This window comes from Dromaius novaehollandiae, chromosome 21, assembly GCF_036370855.1.
Source record: "Dromaius novaehollandiae isolate bDroNov1 chromosome 21, bDroNov1.hap1, whole genome shotgun sequence".
NCBI lineage: Eukaryota > Metazoa > Chordata > Aves > Casuariiformes > Dromaiidae > Dromaius > Dromaius novaehollandiae.
Window position 1 is genome coordinate 1041691 of NC_088118.1, and position 25341 is coordinate 1067031.

The following is a 25341-nucleotide window of genomic DNA, read 5'->3' on the forward strand; positions in this document are numbered from 1 at the left end:
TTTTTAATGTCAACTACCGTCTTAATGAAGCAACTAGAAACACTCCGCCTTAGCTGTTCTGGTGTCTTGAAGCTTTCTCTTCTTTCTTTGGCCCTTCTTTAGAACATACCAAATTGCCAAAATGGGATAGGTACAAGAGTTCAACGTGTGCTGCTATTCCTTACATGCTCAGAAAAATCCCACTTTACAGTTACACAGGCCAATTTTGATCTACAGCATTTGCTAAGTTTCTGAAGAAATATTGCTTGGAAAAGGGAAAGTCACTGTAGAACTCTAAAGCACTTCTCTCTTGCAGGCAATTTAAAAACAAGAACCAGTGTATGTTCCCTTTTGAAAGGGGAACTGTAGCAACAACACTGTGGATTTAATAGTCTGAAAGAATGCATCTGCAATTTCTCAAAGGAGCAAAAAGAGCAAGGTTCCTTTTTCAGACTTGTGGAGGATACTGAAAGATAGCATCAGCAAAGGCTTACAAGTCACCTCAGGGCTTTCCATCATACTGGGAAAACTCATCAGCCAAAACAAGAATGAAGATGGACAATTCCCTTGTCCCCACTAAACTTTTTATTCCTGTGCTAAATAAGGGGAACAACTGGCTGGAGGCTTTAAGGGGGCTTTAAAAAAAAAAAACTTGTTGAGAGCACATATTCATAAATAATTTAGAATAATAACAGCTTTAGGAGTTTGCTTCTGCATATTGTAAAGTTAAGAGCAGTTTTCCTGAATCTTCAGGATTCTTTGGTTTTGACATGTCATCTACTGCTCTGACTGTAACAGTAGCTCTTCCAGGCTAATCCGGAATGAAAGGGTTACCTGTTTAAACCAGCAATGCTTAGGTCAGCTTTGTAGAAAACAGGCTTTAAAAAATAAAACACAAAACATACAGATCGTTTGTGTCTGCCCCTATCAAATAGCAATTAGGAAAAAGGAGATAGTTCAGGTTGTTGTTAGTGAACACACAATTGAGAAAGATTTCTTCATCGTAAAGATTAAAATGAACTTTAAAGTATCCAAAATAGTAAAAATCCAAACTAATAAAAGACAGGTGACTTTACAAATGTAGATCTTTTCATTCTAGTGTTCTGTTGTAATTGGAACATCATCTTCCTTCCCTGGCTTTTGAAAGGAGCAAGGCTTTCCTGCCAGCAGCTCTTTTGGATAAAGAATAGCAAAGAATTGAACTATAGCATCCACCAACTCAAATCAGCTGTCAGAGCAAGGGAAAAGATGATGATAAAACACACGAGGAAAGTAGACCAAACCTGTGAGTTTAACTGTTTGTCACAGTTTCCTTTTCTTGTAGTTTCACCAATCAGTAAGCCTAGAATGAACTTCACTATGATTATGGTCTCCATAACAGCAGGAGATAAAGAGTGCAAATGAGATTTAAAAATATTTTGTAACATTAATTTTTTTTTATTAAGAAGACAGATACTTTATAGTACTTCTTTTTCTTTGTAAAAATGGTATACATGAACCAATACAAAATGTGAATGGGAACATATGGATATGTATTTTCTTACATTGTAACATCGTCCATGGACACCTTAAAACAGAACTGACCTAAGGGGAAAAAAATAAAACGGCTAGGTGAACAAAGAACAAGATTGTTTAGCATCAGTTATGCGTCCTTCATTTGTAATATTCCTTTAAACAAGTTTGTTCTTTTTTCACACTTAAAAATCCTAATGATCTAAAGCTGTACAAAGTAATACTCAACAATACATTTCAAACAGTGCACTGTATACTGAAGAAAAAATACATAAACCAATATACAACTAAAATTCATAATTTCCTGTTTTTTTATTCCGTTTTTTCCAATGTGTGGGGCCGAAATTTTGCAATCTACCTGAGACGGAAAACACCAATCAAAACACATGAACCTGAGACATGTCAACATTTTAAGTCAAAGTTACATCGGTAACACTGCACTACTGTACACTTTCAAAACAGAAAGATGGGCTGTTCAAAAACAGTATGCCAGTTCTGTGATCAATGAGTAAAAAAGTCCCCCCCCCCCCCCAACTCTAACATGCTGAATGCTTTTCACCATGATGTGATTCGGCAATGGTGCTGAAGGCTCAGAAAAGAGCTGCACTTGACAAAATTTGCTCAGAAAAAAAAATTCTTTGCTATTTTCTTCTTGTATAAAGGGGAAGGACAGAATACTGCTCAAGAATGGATTTATTTTCTGTTTTCATGCCATCCCATTCCCAAAAGACTCCTGCATTGTAATGGTTCTGCCAAAAACAGTAATTAAAAAAAAAACCACACAAAAATGCCCCCCCCAAAACCCTAAAAAACATTTTGACACTTAGATTACTATGTTTCCCTTAAATAAGTCAACAAACATTTTCCACATAACCACAATTAAAAAAAGCATCTTTCAAAATCCAAGATTACTCAACAAAAAAAAATCTCATTATATAATTTTAATACCATCTTCTCTTTGTGATCTGCTGTCACTTAGAATTCTAATATATCTAAGTTCTTTTCACCTATGGCTTTGTAAGTCAGTTAGAATTGTAATTTTAATGCAAATTCCCACATTTCATTTATCAGATAAAAAAAGGCAGTTTTATTTGTCCAGTTTCTCTCAAGGTTTTGGATCTAAAACATGCTCAAGGTAACTTATTTTTAGTTGCTATGTACTATGGCTGCCATCATGCAAGGATCAGTAATTTGTTGGCAGATGGCTCTTAAGGCTGAGGAAAGAGGCCAAGGCTAGAGCAGGAAAAGTAGAGATTAAAAAAAGCAACACTCAACACTTGAGTTTTGATTAAGTAACTGAAAAAGCCTACATGCTGTTTTTTCCACCTCTGCTCTGACCTTTGCAGAACCGAGATACAGGGCAGGCCAGCATGAAAACAATATTAGACCTACTTCGCCCCTCTTGCCTTTGTCAAATTCAAATCTGAAGGAGTGAAAGTTTCACAACGCCTCTTACTGGTTCTCTCAGCATGACAAATATCTGTAATGTACAGTACTTGCAGGCCACATCCTACTGCCTTCCCCAGCAAAGCACAAAAGGAGGAAAAAAAAAGAACGTAAAAACTGCTCATTTGCAGCCTTTTGCACCCCACAACGACTTTCTTTTCTCTAGCAAATTAGGGAGAAGTAAGGCCAATTGGGAAAGCATGACACAATTGTTTGCAACAAAAGTAAGCGGAGCAGAACTACCTTCCCCCCTCTTCGCCCCCCTCCTTTGGCAAGTCAAATTTGTCCACTTGCATAAAAGGAAGAGCCCTCATCTGTCAGGTTTGTTTAGGTAACAGTAAGGAAGATTCCTGCATGCCCCAAACCTGTCCAGACAGCACGAGGTGCCCTATATTGAGAGCAGTCTACAGACACAGAATTAAAGACAGATTCAATCACATAGTGACATGCCTCACTTGCAGATAACCCTGTGAAGTAATGTTTCTCTGCAGCTAAACAGAGTGCATTTTCTGAGTTGCAGCCTATTTTCTAGTCTCCACCATCTAAAGCATTTGAAACATGGGCAGCCACAAACAGGTTCTCATTGTTTGTTTATCCAAGCCTTTACGACAATAGAGAAAATGGAATATGGATACACTGAATTGCAAACTATGAAATCTAAAATGTGCTGGTTCTCCTCTGATGAGATTGAGTTTTGAACAGAAAACAGTGAAGATAAAACTAAAGAAAAAAATCTTAAAAGAAACCAACCTATTCCAAGGGGTCCCAGCAGGCAATTCCAGAAACAGAATATAAAAGGGGAAATGAACAAAAAAAACCCAGAAAAACAAAAAGACAGCATACAAGCCCCTCTTCTTCCCCATCCTCCCCCCACAAAAATCCCAAACAAACAAAAATAAAACAAGGCACAGAATTTTCTGCAAATGACTTCACTAAACTAAATCCAAGCTGGACTTGGCCAAAAAAATAAAACCCAAACAAATTGAGGTGTCAAACAGCAGAGTGTACTTTACGAAGGATATTTTTTACACAGCAAATCCCGGACCCTCCCAGTCTTACAACTCTCCACCCTTTTGTTTTTCTCTTTAAAAAAAGACACAAGCTGGTTGCAACTTCCAATATCACTGTCTCTTTATCGTTTAAATTGGGCCAGTAACTGTCCACGGTTGGACACCTCATTGAAATCAAGGCTGCTCTAGATGAAGTACTCTTTCTTTTCTTCAGAGTTGTTTTGTCCTCCTTCTGCATTGATGATAGCTGTGTCTGCGTCAGCTGCGTCATCTGCTCCTTTGGCTTCATGAGTGAAGTACGTACCTGAAAATGAAGTGGTAAGGTTCTGTGACTCATTGAAGGTCTCTGTAAATTGCCAGAGAGTTAGCAACAAAGTCACAAGCAGAAAGGGAAATAAATGCCACCAGGAAAGAAATGAAATCTGAATCCAAGGCCTGTGCCGCTGTTACTCGGGGCTAAACAGCTGTGACACTAATCAATCACCAAGACAACGCAACAGACCCTAAGACATCAGGGCAGAAATTTTCCAGTCTTGCCTGGGGCATTCAGATGCACAACTTCGGTTTATCTGAACAAGAATTGGGCATTCAGCCTTCTAAAATTCCAGGCCAGAGCCTGAAAAATAGGGCTGGGGAAACCAAGCAAGCAAGGCTGATCCCATCAGATCTGGGAATGCCATTTCCAAGGCTTGTTATGTTGCCAACTCCAAATCAACGCTGTGTTTGCGCCAGCAGCTGAAGCCCCAAGCAGTACTGGCCATTGTGTTCAGCACAGGCAAACACTGTCTAGAGCATCTAGGCAAGGTCATTGCTGGCAATTTTCACAGGACACAGGGCCTCAATGGTTATCCAGGGATTGGGCTTCTGTGCCCCTGCTCTGAAATACCGTTGTGTAGTTGTCTTTATAGTGTTTTAGTGCACAAAAGAAAATAGGCCACAGAGCTATTTTCCCTCCCAAAACAAGAAAGCAAACAAATACCGGTAAAATTGTTTTGTGCACTTTACTTAAAGGGGACAAACCTTTCATCTACGCTTTCTCTTTCTCCCCTAAGATGCTTTAGTTTATTTCCCTTTCTCCTCTCTTCTCAGTGTTACTTTTTGCCATAACTAAACCAGTCTCCCATTCTTCTGTCACATTTTCCAAACACACCAAGTAAAGGCAGAGTAACATTAAATTTTTTGTACGAGCAGTCACACATACATACACACACACGCTGGAACAGTCATATTACTTGTGTGTGGGTTTTGACTTGTTCTGCAAGTTGTAACAAGCTCCTGAAATGGACCATTGTACAATGTAAAGCACTAACCAAGACAATACATGACACTTCTGCATCACCTCAGGACAGTTAGGTTTTGGTGGTGCGGAGTGCTGCAAAGGCTGCAGAAATGCTGACTGCAAGCTTCAGGAATTCGTTGAGTCTGTGTACCTCTGCACAGCATTATACCCCACAATTGTCTGTGACACCTTGGAGTATAACAAAAGGTACTAGGGGTGATGGAGTGCCTTGTGAAGAACTCAGTGTATCTCATGAAGTGAAACGTGCAGAAGCCAGCTGAAGAACCGATGCTCAATGTCAGTTCAGAAATAAAATACACCTCATTTGTCAGGTATTCTGTTGTACCCCGATACTAAGATGGACCAGAAGGAATAGTGCCTCACAACTGGTATGAACATCTAGAAGTCTATGAATTGTATCACAGGTAAAGTCTGGATCTTGGGCAAACCACTGTTCCTCATCTTGAAGTCTTAATGCCCAGGCCCCAGGTACACAGAAAATTCATCACCTACTGCAGTTTTCCCATTTTCTTCATTTGAAAGGCCTTTTGGGAGACTTTCCAGAGCAACTAAAGGGTCTCTCATACTAGACAGAACAACATCACAAGCAAGGTGAAACATGTCAAGTCCTTTGATTTTCTAGTTTCAGGCTTTGTCTTACCTTTATGTCTTGCAAAATATCGCCCTAAAATGATGAGCAGGCAAAGCATTGCAAATACGACCACGGCCACAACACCACCAACCACTGCATGGTCCACAGTCCTTATTGACCCTTCCTCACCTGCACGAGAATCTGTTGAGATTAGAAGAGGAATAAGAATTTGGGACTTATTACGATGTAATTTGAAGGTTTTGGCTGCAGCTGCCCTCAGGATTGGAAAAGCCACCCTTTTGCTTTCAAATGGGAAAGGGATAAAGCACTGAGCTACCTAGACAGATGAGTTCAAGCAAAGGAGCAGGCAGGCCTGTCCAATGCAGAACTGATCTGGCTAATCAACTTGCAAGGTATTTTTCGCTATAAGCAGCAGCAGCACTATGCTATGCACGTGGAACAAGCTAGGATAGGGAAAGAAAGAGGAAAGGAGACATGGAATCATTGGTGGATATATATTTTTGAAAATTTCCCTATATATTGCTCCTCAAATTTGGAAGGAGGAATAGCAATACGATATATAAATACTAATCATTAGCTGTAGAAATGACAGTAATAATCACCCTGTTGGTAACATTTTACTCTAGCCCAAGGAACTGCATGACCAAAAATTAATCAGCCAAGCTTTCTAAATGCATTTACAACCATTCTCTCCCTCCACCAAAGAAACCCTGAACCCAAGTAATTAAATACAGCCTTTTCTGTTCAATACAAAACTCTTAATCCAAACCATAAAAACCTCTTCAAAAGCAGATAGTGAGCAATAATTGCACATTGCCTCCAACTGCTTTATTTTATTTATTTAACACCTCACTATGCGATTAATTTGCTTTTATAAGCATCTCTCCCTTAGGATACCATCACCCAGGAGAGGAATGACTTATTTGGCTGAGGAACAACTCCAGAATGAACCCAGAATGAGCTATGGCCATGTAAAATGAATGTATAGCAGTGTAAACAATTTTAATTTAAGAAAGCAACTACATCAACCCTCACTGCAATTCTAGTGGCAACTGAGATTTATAATGTAGTAAAAAACAATTATTCTCCCCTTGATTAATACATTAACATTTTGGAATAGAAGCTAAACCATTGTCTTTTTTTTCTTTTTTTTTTTTGTTGAGTCAAGCGCGACACCTCCATTAAAATGATTTACTAGCCATACCTTACAATTTAAGCACAGCAGCAACAGAAACAGTAAAAATCTTTTAACTTTACATGATTTGTGAAGTCATATGTGAAGGATTTACCATTTAAATCTTTCACTACAAGAAGCACATGGCCTATAAATCTGTCCTGCATGCAGTTGCCCAGACACCTAAGAGAAATGCATTTCACCGGGAAGACTGAGAGTGCAAATTCAAGTCAATTTTTAAGAAAGATTTATCTCCGTCTCTCTCCAAAGAACAGAGCAAATCTCTGAAGCCTCCACCTCTAATAATATTTGAAGTTTATCGATCAAGCGTACAGATCTGTGACAGCTAAAGGTAATGGTGCTCTTTTGAGCTGAAACCTGATACAATGCTTTCAAGCAAGAGCCTAGGATTTATACTTTCTATCGATATTTCCAATTCTCTTCTAAGATTAAGTACTAAGGGATGTAAGTAAATAACTCGTGACCAAGAGCCCTATAAAGTGTGTTTTAATTAAAACAATTAAAAAAAAAAAAAAAGCCCTTCACGTATTTCTTCAAGAAACCTTTTAAAAGCAGTAGCTTTGGCAAAGGCTAGGGATGGCAGGGTTTAATTAGGCCTAAGTTAGGTACACATTAAGCAACAAAACAAAGAACAGCCTATTAACACCAGATTAAATGAATCCCCTTCAGCAACTTATCTAATACGCTAATCTAAGTGTGGCCAAAAAGATTCCCTTGTAAGCCAAAAACATTTGCTTCCACGTAATCTAAATAAGAGTCATTTAACTGCAGTAAGAGCATGCCAGAAAAATGTGAAAGCACGTTAAAGCCTTGTGTTCAATCCCCTGCAATAAAGTGTCTCCCAACAGCACGTATATCAGGGGCCAAGTTGTTCCTTAGAAATTCATAATTAGAAAAAACAAAATGCAAAAAAAGAAATGCAGAATTCTCTCTTACATTATAATGAAAAAGTGCCCTCAGAGGACAAACCTAACAGGACAGCAACCCATAAAATATTTTACTCACTTGAAAAGGCATAAACACAGATCTCAATGAGGAGAATTAACTAATCTTGAACTGTCAACAGCTTCAGATCCAGTGAAAATTACTGTCTTTCAAGTCAATTTTTCACAACATTCTGAAGGAGACAAATAACTAAGCAGTTAAGAAGAAGGTGTGCATCCTGGTAACAGCATGGAACAACTCCTAGTTGCTGCTGCAAACCACCAAAAAAAGCCTCCTCTAGGAAGGGAATTCTTTTGTAAACTATAGTAGAAACCGACTGTATCAGGGGTAGACTACTCTTCCCCAGGGTAGACTTTGCTGTCTTCGTCTGGAACGGCAGCCTTAGGTGTTCCAGGTAGCTCCCGTTCAAAGTGAAATCTTCTCATTGTGGCTTTTAGCACAACTAATCAAGGCCTTTAAAGATTCACTTTCCATAAAGTAACCAAATCTGGCTCATCCACTGCAATAGCTGCTTTAGACAAATTCTACTCTGTACTTACCAGCACAACAAAAATTTCAGTTTATCTTCAAATACGTCATTTAGTGCACATACTGCTCAGTAACTTGCCAATAATAAAAAGTATCCTAGGTCCAAGAAACATCCCTTTGATCTGATGTTTGAATAACCTACTGCACTGAAGTCCCTTGGCTGTGTTCACTGCAGCTACAGCTATCGTATTTTTTAGACATTTAACACCAGGTTATGCTCACATGCTCTAAAAAGACAGAAGTATCCCAAACTAGAAGGCTGAATATCTTGTTGACATTTGGAACAGCTGAGGAGAATAAACACACCTTGTTATGACACTCTAATGAGCTCAGAGCAAGATGTTACATTAAGAGTTTTGGGGTTTTTTTTTAATTACCATAAATTTAAGAAGTTCTGGAAACACAAAACCTGAACTTTTCATTTGGTGCACCTCATCCTAGCAACACCAGCCTCAATACAGTTGTACTAAATCAGTTACACCAAATCACAGTTGCAGACAATCAGCTCTATATTATTTGAAATGATGTGTTGAAAGCTGTAAGTTTGACAGATCTTTTATGGTTTCTGCTCAACTTGCAGTTAAGTCAACAGTATGGAGTCAGTGTTTCCCTGAGAAGGGATTTTTGCATAAAGCATGAGAAACAGTTCTAGCCAGAAGAGTTTATTAAATATGGTTTCTTCCACCAGGACATGCACCACCATTATTTCTATTAAAACAGAGCTTTGCAAAGTGCAAGCTGCAAGTTTACTTCATTATGTGCATGGTTAAGTGATTCACTTTCAAGTTTATATGTAAATAAAAATTAAATGTCACATGCTGAGAATGTCTAGTAGTTGCAAACCATCAACTCTGAGGCAGTCAACAGCATACTTTTACCTTAAAAGATAATAGGTTCATTTTTAGCTTAGGTTATCAACTGAAAAGAAGGGTTCTTCACATCTAATTGCAAATGCCCTCAATGTTTATTCCCTAGAAGTGCCATACATATTAGTCAACTATAACAGCATTATCTAACAGCAAAATATATTCATATACCTGCTTCCACTTTATTGCTTGAACTCATAGAATTTTTTCACCTGAAGGAAAGCATATTGGCCAAAGTAACACTGCCAGTGCACTTGCACCTTATCTGCCGAGTCTCCCACAAAACTGCCATCCCTTGGCCTGCAATGTACTCATCTGTATCTTGCGACTGGGAGTGTGTCTGTTTTCACCTGGACAGTGGTATCGTGACACAGACTATTAGGAATAGCGAATGCCTGGTAACTCCTGCAACCCAAAGCAACATTTTAAACTTTGTCTTCACAGGTGAAAGACATAGAAGCTGTCTTTACAATAAATGTCATTAAAATACTTGCACTCATCAAATGATCTTCCTCATATCTTTCAGTATGTTGCATCAGTTTGTTCTCCAAAGATAAACTATCTGCAATTTGTTTAAAAAAAAATTTTTTTTTTTTGAAAATTCGTGACTTAGGAGTCTCAGGCTTTTTTTAAACAGGAAAGTGAAAACAAGACAGTGGAAATCCTTATTAGCTCATTAGCCCACAAGCTCTGGGACTTGCAGGAACTTCTGTTGTCTTGTTTTTACTTTTTCAGTATGGTGCTTACCCTGTAAGGCCACTACTGATCTGAGACAGCCCCTTACCAAATCAGAAGGCTGCTGTGATAGCATTCTCAAGTTGTAAGATTACGTGACCAGAAATTTTAGGGTCCTGCAGAGAAATCACTCCCTTCTGCTTTTGTTTCCAGAGTGTATTTATGAATGAGGTTTTCCAGAAGAAAAATCCTCGTCTAGTGGCAGGACTAGTTTCTGTTTAGTTACTTGACTATCTAAAGGTCATGATCTTTGTCTGTTTTTCTCCTCTTTTGTCACATCTTCATCTGCTTCAATTATTCCTCTTTCATATCTAGCCACATTTACACATCACTGTTCTCCACTATCCACTTTTAACAGCAACTCACAAATGTCAAGTGCCTGATGTAATGGTAAAAAGCCCACTGGCCACATCAGGTCACAGAAGCATAAAACAGTGTCTGAAGATGCTTTGAGAGGCCAGGTACTGCAGTCCTCATAGCAAGGTCAGCTATGCCTACATCATTCATGACAGTGGTTTGTTAATCCAACTCTTAAAAGCTTCCCAGTGATGGAGATCTTGCATCTTCCCTAAATCAGGTTATTCTGGTGTTATGCCATTCCTTTTGCTAAATACTTTGCCTTTACTGTCCATCTAATTTCCACATGCTTTATTTATTCCCGTGACTCCATCACATGAGACTGTACCTAACATAGAAGTTCTGACTTTCCATGCAGAAAGCAAGTTAAAACCAGTAGCTGACTGTTACTCTTTGATTTCGCCAATCTCCAACAATTCTGGACACCTCCAGAAGCAAATCAATGTGCACCACAAATGGTAGGCCAGGCTATTTCATTTTCTGTAGCCACCCATTTCAGAAGAAAACAATATTCCCATGTGAGATGGGAATACAGCCAGCCTTTCAATATAGGCTTTGTAATTAAGGACCTGTAGCCCCAACCCATGCAAACTCCACCACCCAATTTTGGCATGTAATAGCTGCTGTAACAGAACCCAAAATGGGTAAATGGCACATGGAATCCTAAAACTGTCCCAGCTGACAGTGGTGACTCCTCGCTGCAGTGGCTTCCTGTCTTTAACAGCTCCATTACAAACTCTGAAGAAGGGGTCTTATTTCAGCAGTAACACTGAAGTGGAAGATTATTTGATGTTGGATAACAATTAATAATTGATGTCATATGCCATTTCTTTGGTAAGTGTTAGGCCTGTGGAGTAGGGAGTAGTTCCCCAAAAATTTGTGCTAGGAAAGAGACTTGACCTTAAAAACAGGCATCTGCTTTACAAATGCCGTCTCCTATTCACAAAAGCTATTCCCGCTTCATATCTATGATTAAAAAAAGAAATCACAACTTTATTACTGAAGAGGGAACAGACTAGATGGCAGGAGCTGACAAAATGCCACATTATTTGCTAATCCTAATATGTTATTCTTCTTTAAGATTTGCTTTTCTCAGCACCAATTCAATTATAGATGCTACAAATCCTTCTGACATTTAATTCCCTCTTGTCAGAGAGTAGTAAATGTATACATGCAGAGCTTTCCCATTAAGATGTTAATATATACTGGAGCATGCTGGCTTTTAAATCGAATATTCGGGTTTTTCTGTTATGGTTTTGTTTTTTATTTTTTTTGCTTTTTTGCTTTTTAAGGCTGGGAGTAGAAGAAGGGAAGACGCACAAGAAAGTAAGAAACAAGTAAACATACAGACATTGCTGCATGTTGTGGACCACATGCAGACCTGTTTTGCTACTCTGCAACTACTCTGCACCTCAGTCAAACCAAATTTCTTAGGGTGGTCCTTTGGATTATATCAAAGCACCTTAAAGGAAAACTGCAGTGATCTGGTACAACCCACTTCGGATAACTGAATATATGTGGAAAAAAGCAATTTTGTTTTTAAACCGTTGTACTGTTTCCCTTGAGTGAATACTGTGATTGTGCCTTGCATTAGGGGGATGTCATAATCTTATCTAATGCAGCAGTGTACTTCTCCGCATGAGATGCAGAGCAGTATAAAGCAGCAGAGCGCACTATGATCCCATTTAAAATTGTGGCCAATAAAAGACTTTGGTAGCTTTAAAATAGGCTTTGTTTATTATTTTAAACCAACTGCTACCTTAATCAACAAAAAGAAATTATAGCACTCAAAGAAAACCCTGAAGTTTTCCTTTAAACAAAAAGGTATAATTTATGAAACATTATGTACACAGCAAATAAATGCATTTTTGACTAGATCCTGTTTGACACCATTCTAAGTCAGGTAACTTACTTTTAGAATCCTGAGCAGAATAGATTTAAATACTTAACAGCATACACACAGCAGACTCCAGTCTGTCCAATTTCATCACTTTGCCTACCTGTTTTCCTGGCTTAATGAAAAAATCCATAGTGGTCTCACTTTTACCTCCTGCGAGGAGGGCAGACGACAAGAAATGATAGTTGTAAGCACTGATATCTGATTATGCAAAATAACTCAGGGAAATCATAGTGAGGAACACATAGCAGACATTCATGGTGGGTTTTTTTTCATGTAGATATCATACCCAACTAACATCTGAACTTTAAACCTGCGGGTTCTTAGTTTTGCTTTTGGGTTTTTTGTCTTTCTTTTCTTTTTTTAAGAAGAAATGTATAATTGAGTTTTTAGAAAACTTTTGCAGTTGTAAATGTTTATGAATAGCTAGTTTATTGCAGACTGTCTCAAGAGTATGAAAAAAGGCTGGCAGATTTTAGTAGCAATGTGGTTCAAGCATTTAAAGCAAGGTTTAGAATGTGGAAGGTGGGTTTTTTTTTCCTCCCAACTACTCAATAAAAAGGTTGTTTGATTGTTTTTGATGGGGCTTTATACGTGTGTACATATACACACACATTTTATATACCTGATACCTTTTTTTATATATATAATTATGTATATATAAAATGTTCTAGGCTCTCACTTTTTGTAAGCAGCAGTGTGTCAAGATTTGGAGAAAGACTAGATTGGATAAGGCTTACTTTACTTGCTAGAATTTTAAGTCTCAGTTGTATCTGATTTAAAAGCTTCAGACCTATTAAGAACAAATCTGCAGCAGAGCTGAAAAACTCCAGACTGACCAACTTCAATCCTCAATGAATTTCAGAACCAGGTCATTTAAAGCTCGAAAAGCCAAGTTTATAATGAGCTGTGTCAAAAAAAAGCTCTCTGCACACAAAACCATCCTCAAGTGCTTCAAGGCAGTAGCTGGACAGTGGAGAGAGTAGTGAGGTTGGTTCCTTCCCACAGGATTTGAGGTTCACCTCCAGCCTGGACCCATTAGGTCACGTTCATCTTTAGGACAACTTCTGGTGATATTACTACTTCAAACAATGTATCTCACCATTTTCCCTGTGTGCTCCCACACTATTTCTGACTAATGCTCTATTTTTAAACACCTGAGGCATGATATAAACAAAGCACTTAGAGACATAACCTGTTCCATATTGACACAGGAAACAGTGTTTTGATCTAACAGTTTAATGGACCTGCTGTGTGGGAGTTCCTGTCTCCTTCCTCTGCCTCTCATCTTCCTTCCTACTTTACATTTTGTAGGCTAACATTTTACAGCATTTTGGGGTATCTGTGACAGCTCTGAAGCTTATTCTGTGCACATTTGTGCTGTAAAAGCAGAAAATTGATGGAGCCTTTTGTGAACATGTAGGATGGCCGTTAATTTTGACATACTTGGATTTATTGCTGCACTTCCACAAAATTTTTGTGGACTAGGTCTTCTGTTTCTTGGTGAAAATCGATTTTAAGCTATGGATGTAGGACAATGTCAGTATGTACATGTGTACCCATTAACTCCATTGATAGCTACAGTGCTTCTCAGATGTTAATGCAATATTTGGATCATGTGAGGGAAAAGAAAACCTAAATTCATTTCTTTGAAGAATTCCTGACTTAGCAATCTTTTTTCTCTTGCTGAAGTTTCAAGCAGTTAAAGCATGAAAATGACTTAGGCTCCCACATCTCATTATTGGCCATGATTTAGGTGCTAATGACATTAAGTCACTTGTGTGCTTCTAAAATACTGGTAAGCCCACTTTTCCTCTCTGCTAAAAGGTAAGAAACTTAAGAAAGCTAGCACCAACATTTTCACAATGAACTTTCTTTTTAAGATTTGCTGGCTAAATCTATTTTGTGGAAAGAAATTTTAGAAATCACCTAAGGCAAACAGTAAATGGAGCAGTATTAAAATACATGTGTTGAGGGTTTTTTGGTGGGCAGAGCAGAGGGAAGAGGGGGGTGTCATTATTTCAGAAACTAAAATATTTATCTACAGCCAGGGAGGACAGAAATCACTACCCTGTATGTGACAGGATGAATGATAATATTATTCATTATGTAGTTCAGCATTAAGTGTGCTACCCCTACTCTACTTTATTGATGGACTGTTAAAGAGTAGTGTTAACCTGTTTGTCATACTATAATTGAATTTGGTCTAATTTAAGCTAGAGAAATTCAAGGAGTTCATCCTTCTTCAATCAATACGCTCCCCTTCAGTGACCCATTTCAAGATCGCTTCATAAAAAATAATGCATTTTGTTTTAATAAATTTTATCACTATGACAGGTGCTCAATGTTTATTGGTTGTTTCTTCAGACTTCTCTCTGCTAGAAAATGGAGCCACACTTAAAGTCAATAGTAATTGATTAATCAGCATCCCCCTTGAACAAAGGTGCTAATCAGGTTTTGATTAGTTAATCAAACCAGATGTAAAAGCTGCATAGGTCCTTCTTGATTGTTCAGTGTTTTACAAGATGTGTATCAACACTGTTGAGCAAAACAGAAAGACCATAATGCATCCAAGGGAGGTGCGTGCGTGTGTACACGTGCATGCACATCCATCAGCTTGGCCTAGGACTTGTAACTGAGAGCACTGCAGGTGTATCTGTAACGCTGCACTGGGCTGAAAAAATGCTGGAGGAGGAGACTAAATCGCTCTGTGTTGCAGAAGTGCAGGACAAACCATTTCTATACAGTAGGATCTTTCTGTTACGAACAAAACGTTTGAGTGGTACGGACATACACAGCTCAACCAGCAAAAATTAATACACCACTGGAAACTAGCTACCTGGATATAAGGCAATAGATGCATTACTTAATTGTACAGTTGGCAGAGCCTCCGTTGAACCATTTAGCAGGATACGAGCACCTGAAATGAACAGCACACTGAGCAAACACTGCAGCAGGACGAACACATTTAATTATACTACATTTCAACAGTGATTCACAGTTAGGAAGGCATTCCTATCCAGTTCCTGGGGCAGTCTGAGGTGGAGCATACATCTTTGAAACCTCACGTGCTGAGTGCTGGCTCCCAACTATTACCGACACCTGTACGAATGGCAGATGAGACTGAACTTATTCCAGGAGTGGAGCTTCAGGGGAGCGGTAAGGGGTAGTATTTTTGACAAATAGCTTAGCTGCGTAACTCACCTGTACTACTAGTCTGATGGCTCAAATTTGCTGACATCAGTTCACAAATAGGATCTTATTTCAGTTTCTCAGAAGTCTGGGCATGAGTTATGCGATGGAGGACATGGTTTTGTTCATAGTAGAGAATGGTGTGGGGCTGTTTCTCTACTTTCCAGCAACACTGGCATATCTGACTTGGCATAATTCCCTCTTGGGCATACATATATAACTGAGATAGCAACAAGCAAAATTTTGAAACTCTTAGGAAAAAATCAGTATTCAGAACCGATGCTCCAAAATGGGTGTATGTTAGTGCGCAAAGGATGCTTGCTCACCTGCTTAATACGGACAGCAGATGTGCTTGCACTACATTGTGTAAAATTTTAGAGGAATTCTGCCTTACATTTAATATTCACAAAAATAACAAAAATGAAAAAGTTAAAAAATAGAGAAACATGCTAGCCATTCAACACATCCACAACCTTTTGAGAAAAGAGAATGTGTCACTGACTGCAGCGAAAGTGTTATAGCAAAATTAAACAATGTACTCCCCCCCCCACCCCCCAGGCAGTCAGTACTGTCCATTTCTCAATGGCATGCTACACTTAACTTGTGCTGCTACCACAAAGTTGAGAAAGATTCACTTAAGGGAAAGACAGGACTGCTAGCAGACACCCATTTTGAGGAATTCCTTTGTGGAATTGTTTCCCGTTCTTCTGTTCATTCACCAAAATGTGTATTTTCTTTAAAAAAATACAAATAAAAAAATAAAGCTTATCAGAGCAAAACAATTATTTTCCGTCCACATAGTGATATTTAACAGACACCTAGTGCTTCTTACCTATGAGGTCTGGCCCAGGCCTGCAATAATAATCATTAGTATTGCTCAGGTGTTAGAATACATACTAAATCAATCAATCATTTCTAACCTCTTGGCCAAAGCATACCTATAGTAGCTCACAGGAAGAGATGCTGCTGATTAGATTAGAGAAAAAACCAGCATTCTACGAAAAAGCATTCCTTTTGTTTTTCTTCACTTTTTAAACTAGGAAAAGGAGTAGTGTTGGATTAAAAGATATTCTTCTGGTAGGGCTCTTGTCTGTGCTCCCTTTGCTCCTTAAGAGCAAGTAATCTCTCAAGGGGTGTGGAGAGGGATGAGCGTTACTCCTTTGCGACTCGGTGTCGCAGGCAAGGCCCTGTCCCACTGCCTCAAGGGGAGCTTGTGCAGCCCACTTCTTGGGTTATTTAAAAGTTCCACGTGATTAAGTTGGCAGACATTTGGCCTCAGAACTTGCGTGTTGTTAAGCCTTGCAGCCAGACAGAGGTTAAAGCGGGTCTGCAGAGAGACAATAAAAAGTGGGAAGCACAACACGAAGGGCTAATTTCTAAAAGTACTTATGAAGAAAGCTTCTGACAACATAGGAGGACCAGATGTACACAGTATGTCTGCACCACAGATATAACCCATATTTTGAATAAGTCATCCCCAAATCATCTACTCAAGACGTATTTATTTCTTAAACTGAATTAATACTTATTTTCAAGGACCAATCATAAAGGTGTATTTATGCAACTTTCAGTCTACTGTGGATAAAAAAAGGTTCATTTCATTTAATTGATTTTGCCTCAGATGATAGGACTATTGTGTCCTTTTTATCCCCATTCTGATACTCACAAAAAGTTATCAAGCAGCCTTGATTTAGCGTAGGCTGCATTTTTATGGACAGTTGCACAGATTACAGCATCGTTATATGTTTTACAAACAAAATTTCAACTCAACCATTCTCTAAATTAGTGTTCAAAAAATTATCTCGGGCCACTGAAGTCACAGTAGCTGGTAGACAACCTGAAATATAAATCACTGTTTTGCATACCTCCCACTCATTTTTCAAGTATGTTTTTTTATATACAAGAATGCCAATACCAAGAAAGGGAGGAAAATCCCAGCAGAGTAGTAGCACACTGGGTGGAAAGACTTCACATTTAAGTAATGACTACACCATAGCAACTATATAATGCAAAATGGCCAAGATGCAGAAATTAAAGTGGAACCAGTATCTAGATTTAATAGTAGTGCTTTACCTAATTACTAGCCCTTACCTGAGAGATCCCCATAGTCCAGCTCCTCTGCGGAATTTGGCAACTGAGTAAAGCCTTACAAGTAAAAACAAACTCATTTTTCTTTGTATTCCTCCAGTGACAAAAACAACACACTTAAGAACTAGGATAAATTTCTTGGGGGGGAAAAAATGAGTCAAACACTTGCCATCTTCTGATGGTTTGAGCAGATTAACTTGTAATACAGTTCTCCAGTCATTTACTTTATTACCGACAGACTGTCAGAAACATTCCTCAGTCTACACTGTTAACACATGAAACATGTAGGTGAATTAAAATCACTCATTCGTAACAGCATGCAAAAATCCCTAAACTCATTCTTTAAACTTTAAAATGAGGGCAATTTCTTAACTTATTCCAGATCTATTTAGTGTGTGTGTGTGTATATATATATATGTATGTATGTATCAGTGTAAAATTTTCTTCCAATTTTCAACAGAAATTGAATTTTTTTGGCAGTGTTAACAAGCATCTAATTTATCAATTGATGAATATTGTGGATCACTTTTTAAAACTGTAAGGCATCTACACATGCAAGTTGCAGGCTATGTCTTCTGTGAATAAATCTGACAAAAACTTTTCATTTTCCAAATTTGATGCATTTGTGGAAAAAGTATCTATCCTCAAAGCTGATAAAGCAGTGACAACGAAAAGCAACTAACATTCTAAAGACATTATCCATTATATTTTGTTTGAAAGACGTTGTCAGGGGTCCACAGGAAGACAGAACATTTAGTGAGGACAGTCTTATCATTTACTACTTTACTTACATTGACATTTCTCAAAGGTTACAAGGCAAAACAAAGTGCCTGAAGGTCAGAGAAATCTGTTTAAGGGATAATATGCAAGGTTACTAAAGAAAACTGGTGCTTGCAATAAATTACCCTTGTAGCTGCCTGGATGCTAAAGCTCCCCAATGCCAAACATGTTATTGGAGATCACTTTCATGAATAGACACTACTATCAATGCTCATTTGGAAAGCTGACATTGGAAGCAGCTAGTTAAAATCCTCAAGTGCTGGGTCAAAAATCAGGGAAAGTTTTAGAAGAGGAACAGGTACGCAGTCAGTAATCCGTTGATATATCAAGTGGCAGCTAAATAGGAACTCCATACTAGCAAAACATCTGTAAAATGGATCAGATGAGTGCTGCTGGATGTTGATCTGAATTTTGGACTTAAAAAGTGTAGCAAACACATTCAGGTGTTCAGTTATTATAAACAGGCAACAAAATGCCTAACGTAGTTTTAATGTGCTGATGAATAAAGCCAGAGAATGAGTTCCTCATATCTACAGGGGCTGTGCAGCACAGACAGAATTTACCTGCAACCTAAAATTGAATGGGCACTGAGGAACAGTCTTTTCCCCCTCCTTTACCTGCTACATTTGGGAAGGGGGCCAGCAGTAGAGGTTAGAGAGATGTAACCTTGTTAGGCTTTCTTTTAAATAACAACTATGTTAACATGCAAATTTGTCACCCACTGGAAAGCAGCAAGCAATATATATAGCTTGTTAAAAAATAAAACTAATTTTCAGTGACAGTGTTTAAAATACATCAAGTCATCTGGAGTCTGGTCTGAATTATCCTCTAAAGTGGGAAGCCATTTAGATTAGTGGCAATAAATCTGTTTTTGCACCACTACTGGATTGCAGGGAGCCACCCATTTTTTCCATAACATAATATACAAATGCAATTAGGGTTGACTCACAGAAGCATTGGACATGCAAACCTGTGCTCTGAAGAGGAGCCATTCAGTTTTTATCTCCCTAAAATTGCTTCTGTACAGTCTTCCCTTTCACTTACAAGAAACTACATTTTCTCAATAACGAAAAAGGGCAACGTTGCATTTTTTATGAAGCAAAAAAATCTTTTTTTCAAGAGAAAATTTAACAATTCAGTTTCTACCTGCACCTGGTATACTTAAAAAATGTCACTGAACAGTATTAAAACGTGTTGTGAGGCATTTTAAATACGTGGTAAATTACTTCTTGATTTTTCTCATTAAACTTTCATATCAGCTATTAAAGTCCCTTCTTTTCACTTCTGATCAGAAAGTATTTGAAGTCTGCTGCAACTTCTTTTAAATAAATGAAAGCTAACTTTTCACTCAGATACAATTTCTCTGTCAAATAATAAATCTTAAAAGGGTGTGGTCAACAAGTTGCATCTCCTACAGATTGATAAAGGTATTTAAACAATTACATGAACACACCATTTATTTACACAGATTTATATTGACGGAGTAATGCCCTGTACTACTTTGACATTACCTCTGATTTTTATAGAAAAAGAGAAATTATATTTTGCTTAAAACTGTAAATACCGATTATGGATTCTGTTTTGTGTTATGTATTCTGCAACACTAAACAGAGATCTTAAAATGTGGACAGATCTTTGTGATGTTTTATTGAACTGCCCCAAGGATTAGGTCTGTAAAAATATATTTAGAAGTATTTTTGCTATTAGTTGCACTTTTAAGTAGGACATTTTTTAAAGGAAAAGAGGCAGCTGGACAGTCATGACTGCTTGATAATGTTCACATAGAAAGTACTAAGGCATTTTTTCCTTGCATGCTCTATAATTTGGCAAGATTTGAAAAATGACTAGTGCTCTGGCATGGCTGAGCTTTTGGCTTCAGCTTGAGACAAGATAAAACTAACTTCAGAGACTGAGCACTATTAGAAAAAGAAACGAGCTTAACACAGTAGTGTTAAATACTTTATACAAAACCTTGTTAAAATCATAATTAAAAATCCACATGGGCTTTCTGGGAAGCATTTCCTGCTTACAAGATGATAATTTCTCTGTGTTATGCTATGGACATTTTCTTGTCACTCTTCATTCCTGTTTTGCATATTTTCATAATATTAATCTTTACTACAGACTTCCCTTCCTGCTTTGCCAGCTTCAGAGGACTTTTTTTCACCCTATCTTTTCATTAGTATTAGCAGAAATTCTGCCCATGCTAAAACAGCAACATCTTGTTCCTGCCTCAGTGAGGAAGCTGAAATGCAATTTTACGCTCCCCCTGTCATCCAAACACTGAGTTAAGGTGCATCTTTGCAACACATGTTTTTAGCAGGAATCTTCAGCTGAAGGTCATTTTAGTGTATGCATATATAGATGCCCAGAAACATACACACACGATGTATGCAGCAAGTGCAACTAATTGCAATGGGCATTGTTTGTGGTTTTTCAAAAACATTAAAAAGCCATTTAAGCTCTTTGCTCATAATAGGCTGGGGTCAACTTGGAAAAAAAGTTATGAAATTATTTCATTACTTTTGCTGTAGCAAAAGAAATCAGCATGTATAAGGTCATGGCTTTTTATACATGTTTCTTATACAGGAGACAAAAAATGAATTGGATAGTCCCAGGAAAAAATCCTTACAGGGCCAGGACCCTATAAGGCTAAGCTCCACAGCCTGCTAAGGAGTAATAGTATTTGAGAGGTGCAGCACTTACATTCTGATTTTTAGCAGGAAAGGGGCAGGAGAGAAGAAAGGGAATGGGGGGAAAAAGAAATTCCGAATTCAGTGGTGGTAGGCGTTCAGAGGCATCGTTGTCATTGCTACACCAAGTTCAGCCCTTGCATTGCCTGCACAGAGGCAGGGAACAGATTTCAGAATGCACCAGTGCTTCAGCCTCACTGGCGCTCTGACACCATGAAGTACAAAATAAAAGGAAAGAAGGATTTTAAGTTCAGTAAATGCAGTTTACTGCAGTGCAGCAGAAGCACAAGCCTTCCTGCTGGCCATGACCATGCTGTTACTGGAGTTCTGGCAATGAACAGTGCAGAGAAAGGAGAAAGTGCATCAGAAAATTTAGTTAAGCTCTCATTTTTAAACAAAAGAGTTAACAATGTTCGTGCTTTAAGTCACTCATGCATTGCTGCTGTTAATTCCATTCCATAAGGAAACAGGAATGGCAGGGATTTTGCTACTGTTTTTTCATGCATACACATACAGGACTCCTTTTCCCCCAGTCCTCTAGGATACACTCCAAAAAAATTCAGTTACTCAAAAATCCTTTCCCAGATTGAAGTATTGTGCTGGTTCCACACTAGCCTTACATTTCATTTTCTTTACTATTAATCTGTTGTGTCCCCCCACCTCCCTCCCTCAATTCATTTAAAATTGTTTTTGGAGAAAATCCATTTGGCTTTAGTTCATGCCCATGCATTTCTAGTCATTCACATACATGCTCACTCCGATTGGTAAGAACAAATGGCCAACATACATAAACACCTGGTATACTCCATACACACTCCAGCAACACAAGCTTGGAAAGAAATCCAAGTCTTCACGGGAAAAAAACCCCAAGAGGACAAATGCAGTGGAGTTTAGAACAGAACAGGCTGGTTTTTAAGGCAGAAAAGTTTGTCACAGCTAATTTGACTAGCATTGCTTGTCATTTAGGTTGTCAGCCTTATCACAGAAGCAGTCCTCCCACACAGAGGTTAAAATACTCAGATAGAGGTCTTCCTTGAATTAAATACATGCTTTTTATGGCTTTCCCCAATATAAGGAAAACTGATCAAACCCATCAGGAATTGCATTAAAAGGATGGACAACTTGGCTGCAATGGTGCGTTTTCCCCTTTTGCACTTCACGATTACGGCTACACTGACAGTTCTGATCCTTCCAAGTTCTTCTTCATGCCAGTCTAGGTTCTTCCAAAGGCTAAAGGAAGTTTTGTGTCAGAAAAGGGCTGCTGAAACAAACATTACACAGAAGCGATGTCAGAAGTCACGTTAGCGTCAGAACAGTCTGAGCTTTCCCAAGTTTAGGAACTAGCATCTGTCTGTGCATTTCTAGAGTTATCTGATAAAAACAGGAAAAGATGGAATTGTGCCATCTTCTGATGTTGCAGGCTGCTGTGTTCTTCTAACTGGATGCCTCTACCTGCTCTTTGCAAATTCTAGCACTCCAGGCACAGCATCTCAGCCAAACTGAAATACTACGGCAGCGAAGACGCTGGCCTGACAACTCTCTGCCTTAAAGTGCTGATGAATTTCAGTGGTACCTCGTAAACGGATCTGCATGGCACAAAGTATCCCCAAAAATTAATATTGCAGGGGCTACTGACAAAAATGGAGACGGTTTGGCTTACTTTCAAATTATGCCCTGTCTCTTCCTGAGCTTCCTGATTTTTTCAGATACTCATAAGAAAACAGAAGTGCTAATCTGTGACCTCCAAGGGCAGTCAGACTCTTACCACCTGAAGGAGTGAAATTGAGAATACCTGTCCCCTTGTTTCAGCTACAGCTCAGGGGACCACTGGCAAGATTTGCACAGCCTGTGATAAGAACTTGTAACGCCCCATGTATTTGCTATAGACCTTCACTTACTCTGGGATCAGTATGCACCCATCCTAAAGAGTCATGTTCTGTGCAACAGTCTCATCATGAAATCAGGAAAGGAAGAAGGGGAAAAAAAGGGGAAAGGAGGGAGGGGGAAACGTGCACAGAACTGCAGATTTCTTTGGAATAGGGCAGCAGAGGCAACACTAACCCTGCTCAAAAACAGCACCCTACTCAAATGCCAGCTCAGGGTGTTTCCAAACCCTAAAACTCCTACTAAGGTTTTCAGGGGAACTGCAAAGGCCTAAACCAAAAGACAATCCCAAGCAGTCAGACCGCATGGCAACATCCCCAGCGGCCTGTGAGGAATTCTAAATCCAGCTGATTTAGTCACTGCATTTAGCTAGTACAGCAGGATCTTGGACTACTGGGATAAGTGCTTAATGAATCATCCACCTTTAACTACTCATGTCATGGAAAATAGTATCACCTCCTTGAAAAATGCTAAATATTTTATCTGTATTTTCCTGTAATTTTATTCATAGCGATCAACATTTTGCATGTTCCAAATTAATAATTCTGCTGTGATTTTAACAATTACCCCAAGCTACCAAGTGCTCTTTTCAGCTGCTACTTAACTAAACTATGCTACCATATTCATACTCAGTTCTTTAAGGCTTTCCCCATGGGCTGATGATTGGGCAAGTCACATTTTAGCTTCATCTGACTGTTACAGTTGTTAATGTAGTGCACGATGAGATGTCACTTGCACTTTAGTTACTACTTTGCAGTGACTTCTGCTGCAGTAGCTATGAAATTATTTGCTTTGAATCTTGACAATATACAACATAATATACATGGGGAGATCAGCAATGTATAGAAGACAGAAGCGTGCCTGAATGCTTTGATTTTTTTAAATACATCCAGGCAGACAAGTTATTTGGTACAGGAACTGCTTTCCCCTCCTTTTGATATGCTGCAGCTCTACTTAACTGTTGCCTTACTCAGTCTTCCCTTCTGTCTATAATCAAAGATATGTCTTGATGGGAGTAGGCGGGGGGGTGGGGGGGGAAATCAGTCTGCATTATAGATTAGCGTGAAATATAGCTTAGTCTTAACTAAAATTGTCAGAGATTTTGGTTATTTAGCTTAAAAGTAAGTTTGTGCCAAAAATCTGTATGCTCAACTTTCAGCCTGACGTGATTATTTAAGCTTGCTTTAAAAACATAGGAAGCTATGGAAGCTGTCAAGCTGTTAGCTAGACTTGCTTGAGCAGACAAGAAGGGTTAGTTTGCTAGACTGCTATACTGATAAGAAAGTGTTGCTATTTGTTTTTAAAATCTCCTTCTGCAGTGTAATAATGAATACTTCACTCTTGACCTATGAGATGAGAGGTTCTTCTGTGGAACAGCTACAGAATACCAGAAACACTACTCATCTCCAACAGACTTGAAGGATTCAGTTTCTTACAAACTTTAAAAAAAAATGCTGAAAATTTCATGCAGCTCTTAAAAAATTAAATTTAAATTCCTATTTTCAAAAGCCGGATTTCTTCTTAATGTTTGAAATGACTACGCCAGCAAAAACGATTACTGAAAAAAATCCTTTGCTTCCTTTGTGCTACTCTTATATGCACGTTGTTTCCATTGGGTTTGGGGAATTGGTACTTGCCTAGAACTGTAACAATTGGCTGTGAAACTCACAACAGAAATGACAAGACTAAGCAGCCTTTCAAGCCTTAAAAACTATGTTATATTTATGAGACCAGTCCACTTGAAACATGAATTTTCCCTTGAAGACTACATTTTCCTTTTTTTTTTTTTTTTTTATTTCCCCTTCCCAGGCTTGTCTTGCCACTCAGCAGTGCTGAGAAATAAGATAAACAGGAATGTGATACCAACCGTGAACTGCCGGTTCTGTCGTCGCCGTTGTGTCTACACACGGGAACAGAGGATTGGAGGAAGGGAAGAAACAGGAGGAACAGCATGCAAAAAAAGGGAAAATGGAAAAAATGGAACAGATAATATATGAGCAAGCTTTCAAAGAACATTGCGTGACAAGCAATAATAAAATGAAAGGCAAAAAGCATTTGAAGTGAGTTGCACTGTTTAGAAGACATGCCTCGAGTTCAAAAGCTATAAGCCTGAGGAAAACAGTAAATTTTGCATTTTTTCCAGGAGCCTTGGCAGCAGAACAATTACTGGTGGTTGCAGTTAGGGGAACACGAGATGGGGGGGAGGGGGAACACACCAAAGCCAACTCTTTAGTTGGTAAGTACCGAAACAGAGGCTCAAGACTAGGACAAGAGAGATAACACTTGAAAAATAGTTTTTACACATTCAAACATTGCCTTCACCATAATGTTCCCTCCAGTCT

At 38.5% G+C, this 25341-nt stretch overlaps 1 protein-coding gene across 4 annotated transcripts in view; it reads right to left on the reverse strand.

The window, feature by feature from the left end:
- Window positions 1–1393: 1393 nt before the first annotated feature.
- Window positions 1394–25341, reverse strand: part of CADM1 (cell adhesion molecule 1) — a 207446-nt gene continuing 183498 nt past the window's right edge. Inside the window, exons 9-13 of one of the 4 annotated variants that reach the window (XM_064524167.1) lie at window positions 24867–24899; window positions 17646–17699; window positions 15202–15282; window positions 5888–6019; window positions 1394–4251 (exon numbers count right to left, since the gene is read on the reverse strand). In XM_064524167.1, the coding sequence (XP_064380237.1) occupies window positions 4133–4251; window positions 5888–6019; window positions 15202–15282; window positions 17646–17699; window positions 24867–24899 (419 nt within the window). In that variant the 3' untranslated portion in view covers window positions 1394–4132. The remainder of the gene's footprint in view (window positions 4252–5887; window positions 6020–15201; window positions 15283–17645; window positions 17700–24866; window positions 24900–25341) is intronic. The other 3 variants (XM_064524168.1, XM_064524169.1, XM_064524170.1) reach the window with 3 other exon arrangements.